General features: G+C 46.5%; 1 protein-coding gene across 1 annotated transcript in view; it reads left to right on the plus strand.

Annotated features, from left to right (window-relative positions):
- Positions 1-17,612, plus strand: part of MCPH1 (microcephalin 1) — a 249,499-nt gene that overhangs the window by 62,208 nt on the left and 169,679 nt on the right. The window contains exon 11 of the mRNA XM_065401927.1: positions 11,452-11,489. Within this exon, the coding sequence (XP_065257999.1) occupies positions 11,452-11,489 (38 nt within the window). The remainder of the gene's footprint in view (positions 1-11,451; positions 11,490-17,612) is intronic.

Here is a 17,612-nt window from a genome sequence, read left to right on the forward strand (position 1 = left end):
ATATTTCATGTGACTTGGAAAAAATATGCTTGTTGGCAGACTCTAAAATGAAATATTTAATGCAACTGTATTTATGAGAAAGACTTAAAGAAAAAGCAGAAATCATGTAAAGGTCCTATAGGTGTCTAATTTATACCACAGCATGTATTCCAGACTTTGTGTCATTTGGGAAAAATGTGTTCTGTTTTAGAATACAAATGTGAAGATCTTTAGGAATCACAGATGAATGATAAATAAAAAGGGTCGGTTTGCCTAATGCCACCTTTTCCAGTGTTTTATTAGCAATAATTCTGGTATAAATGTGCATTAGAAACTCAGTGATGCTCCCCAGATGGGTTTTTTTTTACCATTTAGAAAAGAAACTGCTAATTTAAAACATGTTTACGATAAAAGCGCAATGTAAAATAAACCAGACACAAATAGTGTAGATAGTGTATATAAAGGGGCAAAAGGGAGTAAAAGCAATTAATTTGAAAAATGTAGAACTAAAAATTGAACATAGTTTGGTTCAGTTTTCTACTGACGACCATCTTAAAACACATTGGTTGTCCTATTGAAGCAATAGGACACATGTCTGCTTAATAGATGACCCCTAGCTTGCAGAAATGTGCACTTTTGAATGAAGAGGGAATAACAGTTCATTGGGAGTGAAATTCACCCAAGTTCATAGTTTGCATATGGACTTCGGTGTTCCTTAAACCTCATGGTAGACATTTTAAAAGAGAAGCTACTAACAGAGCATTCACACAGGCTAGTCGCTGTACCCATTCTGTGTGCCCCAGAGGCTCTCTGATGGCCTCACAAGGCTGACTTTAAAGGGAGTGGTGTCAGGACAGGCTGATCCACAACTGTGGATCCAGCAGTATTTACACCCTGAATATGTGTCACTGGAGGCTGCAGCCAATATCTCAGTTTATAGGCTTGAGAAGCAGCTGCATGAGGGCTGTACTTCAACTCTGTGTATTGACCTTCAGTTAGGCAGCTTTTGTGGTACATTTGGGATAACGTATCCTTGGATGCAAGTTCAGCAAAGTTGGGAGTCTGACTGTTAATACTGGTGTATTCCAAAGTATTGAGTTTGTGCTGAGGCAACCCACAGGTAATATAAATACATAGGATGAGATTTGCCACCCAGGCAGAGGGAATAGGGTGGGGAACTGTAGTCTTTTAAAGCTATCTTTGTGGTCTCCCAGCTCTGGGGGCTGGAGAGGCCTCAGTGTAACTTAGGGTATGTCTACACTACGAGAGTAGTTCGATTTTACTTAAATCGAATATGTGGAATCGATATTACAAAGTCGAACGTGTGTATCCACACTAAGGACAGTAATTCGACTTTGTGAGTCCACACTAACGGGGCAAGCGTCGACATTGGAAGTGGTGCACTGTGGGCAGCTATCCCACAGTTCCCGCAGTCCCCGCTGCCCATTGGAATTCTGGGTCGAGCCCCCAATGCCTGCTGGGGGAAAAAATGTGTCGAGGGTGGTTTTGGGTAACTGTCGTCATCCAACCGTCACTCCCGCCCTCCCTCCCTGAAAGCGCCGGCGGGCAATCTGTTCGCGCACTTTTCTGGTAAGTGACAGCGTGGACGCCACAGCACTGCGAGCATGGAGCCTGCTGCGACCATCGCTGCAGTTATGGCCGTTGTCAACACCTCGCACCTTATCGTACACCTTTTCCAGAGGCAGATGCTGAGAAATCGGGCGAGGAGGCTACGGCAGCGCGGTGAGGACATTAAGTCTGAGAGGGGCACAGACCTCTCGCAAAGCACGGGACACCGCGCCGTGAACATCATGGTGGCAATGGGTCATGTTGATGCTGTGGAACGGCGATTCTGGGCCCGGGAAACAAGCACGGACTGGTGGGACCGCATAGTGCTGCAGGTCTGGGATGAATCACAGTGGCTGCGAAACTTTCGGATGCGGAAGGGAACTTTCCTGGAACTTTGTGAGTTGCTCTCCCCTGCCCTGAAGCGCAAGGACACCCGGATGCGAGCAGCCCTGACTGTCCAGAAGCGAGTGGCCATAACCCTCTGGAAGCTTGCAACAGAGAGCTACCGGTCAGTCGCGAACCACTTCGGCGTGGGCAAATCTACCGTGGGGGTTGCTGTGATGCAAGTAGCCAACGCAATCGTTGAGCTACTTCTGTCAAAGGTAGTGACCCTTGGAAACGTGGAGGTCATCATAGATGGCTTCGCCGCGATGGGATTCCCAAACTGCGGTGGGGCTATAGATGGAACTCACATCCCTATCCTGGGACCGGACCACCAGGCCAGCCAGTACATTAACCGAAAGGGCTACTTTTCAATGGTGCTGCAAGCACTGGTGGACCATAGGGGACGTTTTACCAACATCAACGTCGGATGGCCGGGCAAGGTTCATGACGCTCGTGTTTTCAGGAACTCTGGTCTGTTTAGACGGCTGCAGGAAGGTATTTACTTCCCGGACCACAAAATAACTGTTGGGGATGTGGAGATGCCTATAGTGATCCTCGGGGACCCAGCCTACCCGCTAATGCCCTGGCTCATGAAGCCCTATACAGGCGCCCTGGACAGTGAAAAAGAACTGTTCAACTACCGGCTGAGTAAGTGCAGAATGGTGGTGGAGTGTGCTTTTGGACGTCTCAAGGGGAGATGGAGAAGCTTACTGACTCGCTCTGATCTCAGCGAAACCAGTGTCCCCATTGTTATTGCAGCTTGCTGTGTGCTCCACAATCTCTGTGAGAGCAAGGGGGAGACCTTTATGGCGGGGTGGGAGGTTGAGGCAAATAGCCTGGCTGCTGATTACGCCCAGCCAGACAGCCGTGCGATTAGAAGAGCCCAGCGGGACGCGCTGTGCATCCGGGAGGCTTTGAAAGCTAGGTTCCTCAGTGAGCAGGGTAACCAGTGACTTTTAAGTTTGTTTAAAGAGAAGCTGAACCTGCCCCCGTTTCTTTACCTGGTTAATGTTGACTATCCTCTCCAGCTACATACCCCGTTCACCCCGTCCCCCCCCTTCCAACCCACATTTAAAAATAAAATAAATGGAACTTTGTTAATGAACCCTGTTTTCTTTATTACGGGTTTTGCGGTAAACTGTTGAAACTGGGACGCAGACTGTGGTGGCGAGCGGGCGTAGTGATGGAAAGGACGCTTCTAAACTAGAGGAATGACAGGCTCCTGCTCCTAGAGGGGTCCGCAGTGGTGGACTGGTTGTTTCAACGGAGCCTGCCACCCCTCCTTTTCGGGACTCTGTGTGTGGGGGCTATGTGACTTTGTGGCGGGGGAGGACGGTTACAGATCCCCTGCTGCGTGGCTCTGTGATCCAGGATAAGGACCGCTGCATAAGATCTCTAACCGCCCTCCCCCGCCACAAAGTCACATAGCCCACCCCCACACAGAACATGAAAACCACCTCCCAGACTGACCAGGGTGCCTAGTGACTGCAATGTGTGTGTGACCTGCTGCTGAACCTGCTCCCGTGTCTGTACCCTGGTAAAGGTGACTGTCCTCTCCAATTACCAACCCCCTTCCACCCTTCAAACACACTCTCCTGTAAAAGAACATGATGGAAACAATAATTAACAGAAACGTATTTTTTATTAGCAACTACACAGTTAGGGGATGAAACTGGGACGGGGGCTTGGGTGAGGCGGGAAGGAAAGGACTTATCAAATTTTGGGGAATGAGAGCCTTCTGGTACTCAAGCAGTCTGCAGGGGTGGAGTGACAGTTTTCACGGCCCCTGCCGCCCCTCCTTCTTGGGACTTTGGGTGAGGGGGGTATGGGACTTTGTGGCGGGGGAGGGCGGTTAGAGAGAGACTGCAGCGGGGCTCTGTCCTCCTGCCTCCGGTCCTGCAGAACATCCACAAGGCGCCGGAGCGTGTCCGTTTGCTCCCTCATTAGCCCAAGCACCGTTTGAGTCGCCTGCTGGTCTTCCTGCCGCCACCTCTCCTCCCGTTCAATGTTTGATCGATGGTATTGCAACATGTTCTCCTTCCACTGGGTCTGCTGGGCCGCCTCGGCTCGGGAGCAGCCCATAAGTTCTGAGAACATGTCATCCCATGTCCTTTTCTTTCTCTGCCTAATCTGCGCCAGCCTCTGGGAGGGGTATGCCAGGGTAGGTCGGGAGACATTCGCAGCTGTGGGATGGGAAAAAGGGAGTGAATTCCTCAAAAAGATAATTTTTTGTGAACAATGAACATAGTCGTTCTCTGTGAACAAGACCATGCACAGCACCTATCACATGCGCACTCAGGACAAGGTCGAATTTTCGGCCTTCGCATTCAGTGCCTCGGGTCTTGCAGTGGAGATCAGACAAGCGCGGCAGGACAGCGGAATTCGGGTAGCAGGCTGACATGGTAAGCCGTAGACTTTTGGCTGCTTAAAACTTAAATTATAGCAGTGCCCTCCTTTCACGTTCAAAGCAATGCTCCTAGCGTTGGCCAGTTCCTGCTGCCGGCAATCCGGCAAGCATGAACTCTGCCCCTGTCCCACCCCCTCGCGGCTGTCCCCGGGAAAGATCCCTGTATGCTGCCCCTCTCCCGCCTCCACCGCGTGGCTGTAAACCGCCGGTTACAGTTCTGTAAAGGAACAGGCAAGCAGTCCCAATAGTAACATTCCCCTAATTCTAAGCAGGTCACCATGAGCGACATCACTCTGCTGAGGATTTCTGAGACAGAGAAAGAACGCATGCTGCGTGAAAGCCAGCAGAAACCAGGGCCGTATGCCGCCATGCTCTGCAAGGCAATGATACCAGAGTACTTGATGATAGCCTGGCGCAGAAAAGTTTCCTACCACGGAGGACACAATAAGGCTGCTCTCCCCAGGAACCTCATGGAAAGGCTTTCCAATTACCTCCAGGAGAGCTTCGTGGAGATGTCCCATGAGGATTTCAGCTCTATCCCCGGACATATAGACCTTATTTTCCAGTAGCTGCACTGGCAAGGACTGAAAAGTAGAGCGCCTAGGGCAAACTAATCATGATAAACCGGACATTGTTAGATTCTTTTGCAGTAGTTGCACTGCCAAGGACTTAAACGTTAAGCGCCTAGGGCAAACCAATCATGAAAAACCCATTGTTAATGTTCCTGTTCTGTTCAAAATAAATGTTTACATGTTTAAAACACTTACCGACTGATCCTTCCCCTGATTCAGGGTCCGTGTTAACACCTAGGGACGGTTGGTAGGGGATCTCTGTGAGGGTGATGAAGAGATCCTGGCTGTCGGGGAAATCAGCGTTGTAAGTGCTGTCGACTGCCTCGTCCTCCTCATCTCCTTCCTCATCTTCCCCGTCCGCTAACATCTCCGAGGAAGCGGCCGTCGACAATATCCCATCCTCTGAGTCCACGGTCAGTGGTGGGGTAGTGGTGGCGGCCGCACCTAGAATGGAATGCAGTGCCTCATAGAAACGGCATGTCTGGGGCTGGGATCCGGAGCGTCCGTTTGCCTCTTTGGTCTTCTGGTACCCTTGTCTCAGCTGCTTGATTTTCACGCGGCACTGTGTTGCATCCCGGCTGTATCTTCTCTCTGTCATGGCTTTTGAGATCTTCTCGTAGATCTTTGCTTTCCGTCTTTTCGATCGCAGCTCTGAAAGCATGGACTCATCGCCCCACACAGCGATCAGATCCAAGACTTCCCGATCAGTCCATGCTGGGGCCCTCTTTCTATTCTGAGATTGCATGGTCACCTCTGCTGGAGAGCTCTGCATCGTTGCCAGTGCTGCTGAGCTCGCCACGATGTCCAAACAGGAAATGAGATTCAAACTGGCCAGACAGGAAAAGGAATTCAAATTTTCCCGGGGCTTTTCCTGTGTGGCTGGTCAAAGCATCCAAGCTTGGACTGCTGTCCAGAGCGTCAACAGAGTGGTGCACTGTGGGATAGCTCCCGGAGCTATTAGCGTCGAATTCCATCCACACCTAGCCTAATTCGACATGGCCATGTCGAATTTAGCGCTACTCCCCTCGTTGGGGAGGAGTACAGAAATCGAATTTAGGAGACCTCTATGTCGAACTAAATAGCTTCGTTGTGTGGACGGGTGCAGGGTTAATTCGATTTAACGGTGCTAAATTTGACATAACCTCCTAGTGTAGACCAGGCCTTAGACAGCCCCTAAGTTACAGCAGTCTCTCTGGGCTGTGCTGTGTGCCACAGTGCTGCCTGGGATCTCTGCAGCATGGCATGCTGGGGCCCTACCCCCAATAAGCCTCTGTTGCCCCCACCCCTGCCCCAATACACCCACTATGGCTAACTTTTGCAGTGCCTGTGCTGGGGCAATCCTTTCATAGCTAGATATGGGGCTTTTTAGGACTTCTTTACATGGCTCCAGCCTTTGCCCTGGGTGTAAAGTGGCCAAAGTGGATCTGACTCCTAGTGTTTTACAGATACACAATCTAACTATTAACTGTGCCAGTATTTTTGCTATCCACCATATTCTCCTAATGGCTTCCGTGACACTGCCCATAGGAATATGCCCCATGCTGGTAGTAAACAAGACCATATCACCTGGATCCAGGTTGATATGGGCTTTATTGGAAGGATGTATTTGAGTGCCTAATATGAACATGAAAAGTCCAGAAGTTGGATTTATTTTTTTAGGAAATTTTATTAAGCTGATGAAGATTCCAAGAGCTATTGACACTAACAGCTTATGTGAATTTGGCAAAAATAAAGTGGAAAATCTTTTGGCTAAGAAAAGAATGAAATTTCATTATCTTAGATATGTAAATAAAAATCTTCCTTCCAGTTATTAGGATAGCAATAAGTACAGACATAATCAGCAGGTGCTACCATTAGCAAGTTAAGTGTTTGGTAAGATGCATTGTATGTTTCTAGTTAAGGTGCAACAGGATTGAGTTCATAGTTTTTCACATTGGCTAATCTTCAGATACAGCTCCTGTTTATCACCACCATTTCAGCACACCACCTCACTTTTTGCACTGTTTTTCTCTTTTTTTTTGTTTACTTTGTTATTCCTCTATACTTGACTGTTTAATTTCTTTTGTATTCTATAATTGTTTACTTTTGAACTATTATCAAATGCCTGTGTAACTTACAGCAGTGTTTCCTAAATCTCAGGTATAATATATTTTTTGTCCTGATTTTGTATATGTGTAGAATCATAGAAGCATAAAGTCAGAAGGGATGCAAGGGTCAGTTTAGTCTAATCTCTTGCCAAGATGCAGGTTTTGTTGTATCTAAACCATCCAAGATGGATGGCTATCCAGCCTCTTTTTGAAAACCTGCAATGAAAGAGCTTCCATGACTTCCCTAGGTAGTCTGTTCTATTGTCCTACTGTTCGTACAGTTAGGATTTTTTTTTCTGAGATTTAATTTAAATTTCCTATACTGTAGTTTGAACTCATTGCCTCTTGTTCTGTGCTCTGTGGCAAGAGAACAACTTTTCTTCATCTTTTTAATGACAGCCTTTTGAGTATTTGAAGACCACTATTATGTCCTCCCTTAATCTCCTCTTTCCAAACTAAACTTACCCAGTTCCTTCAACCTTTGCTCATATGGCTTGCATCCATCCCATCTTTGTTGCTTGCCTCTGGATCTTTTCTAGTTTCTCTAAATTGGTGACCGAAATTGGACACAGAACTCTAACTGAAGCCTAACCAGGGCCAAGTAGAGCGGCGCTATCACCTCTAATGACTTGCATGCTATGGCTCTGTTAATGCAACCCAAAATTGTGTTTGCTTTTTTTGCAACAGCATCGCATTGTTGACTCATGCTGAGGTTGTGATCCTCTACAACTCCCACATCCTTCTCAGCAGTTATCCCCCATTCTGTATTTGTGCATTTGGTTTTTCTTCCCTAAGTGTAGCACCTTACATTTGTCTTTGTTGAAGTTCATTTTGTCATCTGTAGGCCAGTTCTCCAATTTATCAAGATACCTCTGAATTTTAGCTCTATCCTCCAAAGTATTTGCAGGGCCCCCCTCCCCAGCTTTGTGTCATCTGCAAATTTGATCAGTATGCTCTCTATTCATACATCCAGATAATTAATAAAGATGTTAAATAAGACCAAATCCAGAACTGATCCCTGTGGAACCCCACTTGAGACCTCCTTCCAAACTGCCATCATTTACTCCTGAAGGCATTCTGTGCCAAAAAATTAAAAATTCTGTGCACAATATTTTAAAATTCAGCAAAACTCTGCAAGCTTTATTTGTCAATAAATAAATGCAGAGGCTCCAGCATGGCAGCGGGTAGCACGGGCCACTGGCTGTACGAAGGTGGGAGATCACCCTGCAGCCTCCCCACACCCCACTCCGGGGACACACAGACTTAGTGGTGAGGCTGCACTCAACCCTGACACAGCACAAGGCCTAGGCCTGTTCCAGAAACACCCTGGGGCCCTGCCCCTCTACACCAGGTGTGGGGCAGGCAGGCTCAACCAGGCAGGATCCAAGTGTGGAAGGGGCTCAGCGTGGGGGGATCCAAGTGTAGGATGAGAGGATTCTGTGTGGGACAATCTGGGTGCAGGCAGTTCAGGAGGGGTCTAGGTGTGGGGGGATCTGGATGCACAGAGGCTTGTTGTGGGGGTTCCAGGTGCAGGGGCAATGGGGCTTGCAGGTGACAGTGGTTGGGGCTCAGCAGAGGGGTCTGGGTGCTGGGAGAGTGGGGCTTGGTGGGGTGGTGGTCTAGGTGCAGCTAGTTGGGGGTCTGGCTTGGGGGTCTGCATGTGGGGGCTCAGGGCGGTGCAGGGGCTGAGGCTCATCAGGGTGGGGGTTTGAGTGCAGGGAGCTTGGGGGTGGTGGTGGTCTGGGTGCAGGGGTTGGGATCTGAAGGCAGGAAGTCTGGGTGCAGGGGGGCTCCAGATGCAGGGGTTGAGGTTCAGTGGGGTGGGGTTCAGGTATGGCGGGCTAGGGGAGTTCTGGGTGTATAGGGTGAGGCTTGGTGAGGGTATCTGGATATGGAAGGTCCAGCTGCACGGGGGTTGGGCGAATGGGGGAGCAGCTCCCTGCACAGTGACCTCTCCCCCTGTGGCTGAGGAGCGATAGGGGCAGGAAGCAGGGGAGGATGCTGAGCTTCCTGCAGCTGGAGAAGGTTTCTGGAGGTGGGTCTGACACAGCCCCAGCCACTCCTTGCAGGGGAAGAGGAAGTCCCGTCTTCTCCTGCCTCCAGCCCAGCCGGGACTAGCAGCTGATCCCGGCTCAGGGTAGGAGCCACTGGCTGGGGTGTTCCCAGCCCCAGGGTGATTTTCATCTCTGCCAGCTGCTCAAGGTGCCTGAAACAATGTAACTGCGCTGCTAGGGAGTGGTGCCTGACTGCTCTTGCAGCTTCCCTTTGCATCCCTGTCAGTGGCACAGAATTCCCCCAGGAGTAATCATTCCATTAACAGTGACTCTTTGTTTGAGGTTGTGTAACCAATTATGTATCCACTCAATGGTAGTTCCATCAAGCCCACATTTCTCCAGCTTGTTTATCAGAATGTCATGTAGGACTGTGTCAAAAGCCTTGCTTAAATCCAGGTATATTATGCCCACCACATTCTTCCTATCCACCAAACCAGTTACCTTGTCAAAGAAGGAAATTAAGCTAGTTTTGCATGATTTGTTCTTAGTAAATCCATGCTGGCTGCTAGTGATCACCCCTTCATCCTCCAGTTATTCACAAATTGAATGTACAGATATATACATTTCTAAAAATTCTATTTCTGTGTTACTGTATTTATTTCCCAAAAGCTTAACTGTGGTTAGTCTCTCTTCTTTTGAATTTCCTTTAAGTTTTTATTATCTATTTCAAACTCTGAAAAATGTCTTTTAATGGCTTTTCTGTGTCCTCGTCCCATTTCTTTTAAAAATAATGTACTAATTAACGAAGGATAGGAACAAAGCATTTAAGCAAAGGGAAAAATGTGAGTGTATTTACAACATTGATATTTATAACTCACTGTATAATCTGAAGCCAAATTATTTATTTAAAGCCCATTCACATCAAAGAATGAATATGCATTCTTGCTGCAAAGTAAAAGCCATTAGTCTAGTAAAATAATTCCAAGGAACTCTCCTCTTCTTATATTACTTGACTATACAATGGAGAATAATTCTGTACTGGTAGGGGAGTTTATACTGTGGGTCTGTTCTTTCTCTAATTGTGATTCATTAATAAGTAAGATGCAGTGAGGCGTTCAGCCACCTCTTGAACCTGTGCTACAAGCTTTAAGCTGATTTACAGTATCTTAGGCATTCTCAACTATGTACATGATTCAAAGGAAACTAGTTGTGGGAAGGGGTCAGCAAACTTGGGGTTGTGGCATGGCATGGGGAAACAGTAGAAGAGACACTGTGTGGATCTCCTGTGGATCAATAGATTCGTAGGAAAACTTCTAGAGCACAGATTTATTTAAAACACTATATGAATCATACAAATATTTTCAAACAAACCTTACATACCTTTTTGTTACTGTGGGTAGTATATGTAATAATATAGTACTAAGCAGACCTGCTTGCCTTCAGTTTTTGGAAAACTTATTTTAGGTATATCTGTTTCTTAGGTAGACAGGTTGATGCTATATGCAATGTATATGCTTCAGAAAGATGAATAAGTACTTTGCCACAATTTTCTATGTTAAAGAAAAGCATAGATTTGCTAAGAGAATGAATATATTCTGTATCTTGGTAATATACCTAATTTTCTTCTAATGATTGGTTACCAGCTCGAAGGCGTAACTCAAAGTATGGTAGCTGTACAGTGGCATTGGACTGAAGTTTTTGTAAACTAATTTGAAGTATTAATCATTATCACCAGCTGAAACTAGTACACCTCTACCCCGATATAATGCGGCCCGATATAACATGAATTCAGATATAACGCGGTAAAGTAGTGCTCTGGGGGCACGGGGCCGCGCACTCCAGCGGATCAAAGTAAGTTCGATATAACGCGGTTTCACCTATAACGCGGTAAGATTTTTTGGCTCCCGAGGACAGCGTTATATCGGGGTAGAGGTGTATTACAGAACCATCTTGTTTGCACCGTCTCTTGCTCAGGCACCACATTGGTGGTTTTACACTTGTATCTTAACAAATGGTTGTTTGTTAAGATACAAGTGTAAGGGGGTTCCGAGGCTCTAGCCCACCTTTTATAATAGATTCTAAATTTCCCCCCAAGAAATAATTTTTTGTCCATTTAAGTGATTGTTAACATATTTGGATGGGGCCATTGGAGCATTTGCTTATGCTTCAGAGAAGGGCAGATGGCAGAAAGTGTTTGTGCAGTGTATAGCGGTTGCCTTCCCTGATGCCAAAGTGCATCACTTGTGATATGCCTGACCATCACTGTCCTTGGAATCATGTGACATGTAATCTGTTCAGAATTCTTATTTCCTGCAACATGCAGCAGGCCTGCAAACTAGTGTCTTAATCCTGATTTACTTTGTGTTTTTAGTGGAATCTCTTATAACTTAGTTTCTGTGGGAAAAAGTTTTTCATATTTTTGACTTTGTTTTCTTGTTCTTCCTTTTTTAAATCTCTAGCCAACAAGAACATTAGTCATGACAAGCATGTCCTCTGAGTAAGTACTACATATTTTTGTGTCTTTCTATTCAGTGTAAATTTTGAACTTGTTTATAGTCTTGGCTTTCACATACTGAATTAAATTTATTTGTAGGTTATCCATGAAGTATATTTCCTTCTGTTGAGTGGCATGCATATGCTTAAATACATGGTGTTATTCTGTAGACTAGAGCAGGAGTTCTCAACCTGGGGTACACAGAGGTCTTCCAGGGGGTACATCAGCTCATCTATATATTTGCTTAGATTTACAACAGGCTACATAAAAAGTACTAGCGAAGCCAGTACAAACTAAAATTTCACACAGACAGTGACTTGTTTATACTGTTCTATATAATATACTATACACTGAAATGTAAGTACAGTATTTATATTCCAGTTCATTTATTTTCCAATTATAGGGTAAAAATGAGAAAATAAGCAATTTTTCAGTAATGGTGTGCTGTGACACTTTGTATTTTTATGTCTGATTTTGTAAGCAAATAATTTTTAAGTGAGGTGAAATTTGGGGTACAATAGGCAAATCAGACTCCTGAATGGGGTGCAGTAGTCTGGAAAGGTTGCGAGCCACTGGACTAGAGTACATGTTATGGTTGTCCTACACAGCAATTAAAGGTAATAAAACTACAGTATAGTACATACATATTTGTGGAAGAGTTAGTATTTTTCTGGTATACTCTTTTTATTCTCCTTAAACTCTTACAAAATAAAGATCATCCAACAAAAACACAGTCCCACATTTTATGTTAAATTCCTTTGACAAAAAATAACAAGTTATTTGTGCCACCCACATGTCTGTTTCAGGTTTGAAAACATTTGATAAACCATGATGGTTATATAAAGATGAATACTTTAAAAATGCACTTGTCTAAAGCATTTCTTTAAAGATAGCTACTAACCGTGTTTCTGTCAATTTTTCCACTTTCATTATAAAATAATAGTTCAGGAAGCAGAAAAACTTAAAATATAGTTTTAGTTTTTATCTTCTTTATGCCTCATGAAACTCGACACTAACACCCATCCATTTTAGAGCATCAGTGCACTTCACAAGCCTTACATTTAACTGCACAACACAACATCCCCTATAAGGTAGGTAAATATGATCACCATGTTACAGATGAGACAAATGAAGCACAGGGAGGTTGTGATTTGTCCAAAAACACAGGAAGGAAGTGTTGGCAGAGCTGGAAAAACAACCCAGATCTCATGGCCATATTGCAAAACCATCCTTTCTCATATTAAATGTAATCTTCTTGCATTGATCCTCCTTGTCTAGCTATCCCACAGTTCCCACAGTCTCCGCTGCCCATTGGAATTCTGGGTTAAGCTCCCAATGTCTGATGGGGCAAAAATATTGTCACAGGTGGTTTCGGGTACATGTCGTCAGTTGCCCCTCCCTCCGTGAAAGCAACAGCAGACAATCGTTTCGCGCCTTTTTTCCTGGGTTACCCATGCAGACGCCATACCACGGCAAGCATGGAGCCCGCTCAGCTCACCATCACCGCTGCTGTTGTGAGCACAGTAAACACCTCACGCATTATCCTGGAGTATATGCAGAACCGGACTAAGAGACGCCAGCACGAGGAGGATTTTGATGAGGACATGGGCATAGACGTTCCTGAAAGCACGGGCTGTGGCAATTGGGACATCGTGGCGGCACTGGGGCTGGTTGATACAGTGGAACGCTGATTCTGGGCCAGGCAAAGAAGCACAGACTGGTGGGACCGCATAGTGTTGCAGGTATGGGATGATTCACAGTGGCTGTGAAACTTTCGCATGCGTAAGTCCACTTTCCTGGAACTCTGTGAGTTGCTTTCCCCCACCCTGAAGCGCATAAATACCAAGATGAGAGCTGCCCTGACAGTTGAGAAGCGAGTGGCGATAGCCCTGTGGAAGCTTGCAATGCCTGACTGCTACCGGTCAGTCGGGAATCAATTTGGAGTGGGTAAGTCTACTGTGGGGGTTGCTGTGATCCAATCATTGACATTCTGTTATCAAGGGTAGTGACTCTGGGAAATGTGCAGGTCATACTGGATGGCTTTGCTGCAATGGGATTCCCTAACTGTGGTGGGGCGATAGACGGAACACATATCCCCATCTTGGCACCAGACCACCTTGCCAACCAGTACATAAACTGCAAGGGGTACTTCTCAATGGTGCTGCAAGCACTGGTGGATCACAAGGGACGTTTCACCGACATCAACATGGGATGGCCAGGAAAGGTGCATGACGCTCACATATTTAGGAACTCCAGGCTGTTTGAACAGCTGCAAAAAGGGACTTACTTCCCAGACCAGAAAATTACCATTGGGGGTGTTGAAATGCCAATAGTTATCCTTGGGGAGCCAGCCTACCCCTTGCTCCCATGGCTCATGAAGCCTTATGCAGGAAGTCTGGACAGTAGTAAGGAGCAGTTCAACTATAGGCTGAGCAAGTGCAGAATGGTGGTAGAATGTGCCTTTGGACATTTAAAAGCTCGCTGGCGCTGTTTGCTGAGTAGGTCAGACCTCAGCGCAAACAACATTCCCATTGTTATTGCTGCTTGCTGTATGCTCCATAATATCTGTGAGAGTAAGGGGGAAACGTTTATGGCGGGGTGGGAGATTGAGGCAAATTGCCTGGCGTCCGATTTTGAGCAGCCAGACACCAGGGCGATTAGAAGAGCACAGCAAGGCGCGCTGCGCATCAGAGAGGCTTTGAAAACTAGTTTCATGACTGGCCAGGCTTCGGTGTGACAGTTGTGCATGTTCCTCCTTGATGCAAACCCGCCTCCTTTGTTGATTTAATTCCCTGTAAGCCAACCACCCTCCCCCCTTTGAAATAAAGTAACTATTGTTTTGAAACCATGCATTCTTTCTTTATTAATTTGGAAAAAAAAAAAAGAGAGAGATAACGTACAAGGTAGCCCGGATGGGGTGGGGGAGGAGGGAAGGACAAGGCCACATTGTTTATTGTAGTCACACTAATAATCAAACTGTTTGAATGACAGCCTTCTGTTGCTTGGGTCATCCTCTGAAGTGGAGTGGCTGGGTGCCTGGAGCCTCCCCCCCTCCTTCCCCCCTGCGTTCTTGGGCATCTGGGTGAGGTGGATATGGAACTTGGGGAGGAGGGCATGCGGTTATACAGTAGATGCAGCGGGGGTCTGTGCTCTTGTTGGCTTTCCTGCAGCTCGAACAAATGCTTCAGCATGTCCATTTGATCCCCTATTAGCCTCAGCATCGCCTCCTGCCTCCGCTCTTCGCGCTCACTTAATTCTTTCCTGGCCTCTGCCACTGAATGCCTCCATGCATTAAACTGTGCCCTATTAGTGCGGGAGGACTGCATGAGCTCAGCAAACATGTGATCATGAGTGTGGGTTTTTTTGCCTTCTAATCTGCGATAACCTCAGGGATGGAGATGATAGAGGGAGTGTAGAAACATTTGCACCTTGGGGGAGATAAAAAGGGAGAGTAAAATTTAAGATGATACATTTCTGAGAACAAAAGGGAGACTCTTTCACAGTGAATCAAGCAATTCACAGCAGACAGCACATGTGCTTTAGGTACAAGGTCAAATTTTGCCTTTTATATTGAGCGCCTGCCGGTGTGGTGACACATCTCACACACACGGCTGGGCAACAGAATTCGGTTTCCAGGCAGCCATGGTAAGCCAAAGGGAACGCGGGTTTGGCTTCTAACGCCTTCATAACATGTGGGAATATTTTCAAACTGCAGCGCCCTCCTTTCCCAGAGCAAGCAATGGGTTGGGTTTCACATTTAAAAGGAGGGGCTGCGGTTTTTGGGTGGATGTGCAGCACACACCGACCCCCACCCCACCACGTGGCTATTCTCTGGGATGATCCCTTCTCCCCTCCCCCCGCTGCGTGGCTATTCTCGGGATGATCCCTTACCCCCCGCTGCATGGCTATTCTCTGGGATGATCCCTTTTAGCCAAGCGCAAATAGCACAGCATGAACAGGGTCCTTTTACTGTTCCCTTACAAAAATTCCCCTATTTCAACCAGGTGACCATGAACGATATCACTCTACTGAGGCTAACACAGAAAGATATAGACTGAATGTTGCTTGAATGCGACCAAAACCCAGAACCATTCGCTGCCATGCTTTGTGCTGCAATGATTCCAGAATACTTGCTACTGGCTTGGCGTGGTAAAGTGTCCTACTGTGGAGGATGAAATAAGGCAACCCTCCCCAGAAACCTTCTGCAAAGGCTTTCAGAGTACCTCCAGGAGAGCTTTATGGAAATGTCCCTGAGGGATTCCCACTCCATCACCAGACATGTGAACAGACCTTTCCAGTAGCTGTACTGGCCTCGAATGCATCCCAGTTCTTCAGGGCAAATCAAACATTAAACACTATTGCTTTTAAACCCTGTACTTTAGTTACAAATGTGCACTCACCAGAGGTGCCTTCTCCAGCTTCAGGGTCGGGGATCCCGCCTTGGGAGGGTATTGGCTCCAGGGTGATGAAAAGTTCCTGGCTGCAGGGGAGAACGGATTCACCGCTTGCCTGCTGTGCATTCTCCTTCTCTTCCTCATCTGCAAAATCCTCCTCCCTGTTGCGTGAGACTCCCCTCTTGCAGGTGTCCATGGACAGTGGTGGGATAGTGGTAGGGTCTCCACCTAGAATGCCATGCAGCTGGTCATAGAAGTGGCATGTATGGGGCTCTGACCCGGAGTGACGGTTTGCCTCCTTTGTCTTTTGGTAGGCTTGCTTGAGCTCCTTAACTTTCACACGGCACTGCTGTGTGTCCCTGTTGTAGCCTCTGTCCAACATGCCCTGTGAGATTTTTGGCAAATATATTTGCATTTCTTCTTTTTGATCGGAGTTCGGCCTGCACAGATGCTTCTCCCCATACAGCAATCAGTTCCAGTGTCTCCCTTTCGATCCATGCTGGAGCTCGTTTGCGATTCTGGGGGGACTGCATGGTCACCTGTGCTGCTGAGCTCGCCATGCTGACCAAACAGGAAATGAAATTCAAAAGTTCCCGGGGCTTTTCCTGTGCACTTAGCTAGTGCATCGGAGTTCAAAGTGCTGTCCAGAGCGGTCACAACGGAGCACTCTGGGATAGCTCCCGGAGGCCAATACCATCAATTTGCCTCTGCACTATCCCAAATTCGACCCAGCAAGGTCGTTTTTAGCGCTACTCCCCTCGCAGGGGAGGAGTACAGAAGTCAATTTTAAGAGCCCTTTAGGTCGACGGAACAGGGTTGGTTGTGTGGACCCAATCATTTTTAAATCGACCTAATGCGGCTAAATTTGACCTAACCCCATAGTGTAGACCAGGCCTTAGTTTATGTTATGGTATGTATATGGCTAATGGTAACCAAATTTGTCCCTCAAAAGTCTGCTTTCTACTTTGAGGTCTGTGCTTTGAGCTGACTGCATTCAGAGTACAGAGAGCACATTATAGGTTGTGTTCCCCAGTCTATGGGTGGGGCGGACTACCTCTGGAAAGAGGAGGAAATGCATCCCTCTAGGAGAGAAGCCATCTGCCAAGAGCCTGTTCTGCCTGAGTAGGAGCTAGGGCTATAGAAATGAGTCAGTGGAATTTAAGTAAATATAGGGGTGTGAGATGAGTGGGTGTCTTGACATTGTTTTCCTCGTATAAGAGCATAGCATCACCCACTGGCCCACAGCAATACCTAGCCATATTGTACTTCACGGAATTGCAAACCCGTAAATCTGTATCAGTAGGTTTGTAGCTTGTTGAAATGTGAATTGGCTAGTTTCTATTGTAAACTATGATATTAGAGCTATTTCAGTTCAGATTCATATTGTAGGACCTTTCCTCTCATTCCAGAGCATATCTCATGTAGACACCAAAAAGAGCCAAGATAAGCTTTGGGAGGAGTGTGTAAAACATATCCCCTGAGCATATAGTCCAGGTAGGGTCAGCATCCCTGTGAGTTCAAAGTTGCCATGACCATCACACACAATCTCTGTCCAACTAAAACACTCTGCCGGATAAAGGAAGCATAAATATATCCAGTGACAAATAGGTAAGGCTAAGATGATCACAAATGAGGGTCTAAAGTTAGGCTCCTAAGTCTATATTCAGGCAGTTAAATAAGTTAATAAGAGCTCTGCACTTGGCATCTCTTTCAGTGGGAAGTCAATTTGCTA

The sequence above is a fragment of the Emys orbicularis genome, chromosome 3, assembly GCF_028017835.1.
Source record: "Emys orbicularis isolate rEmyOrb1 chromosome 3, rEmyOrb1.hap1, whole genome shotgun sequence".
Lineage (NCBI taxonomy): Eukaryota > Metazoa > Chordata > Testudines > Emydidae > Emys > Emys orbicularis.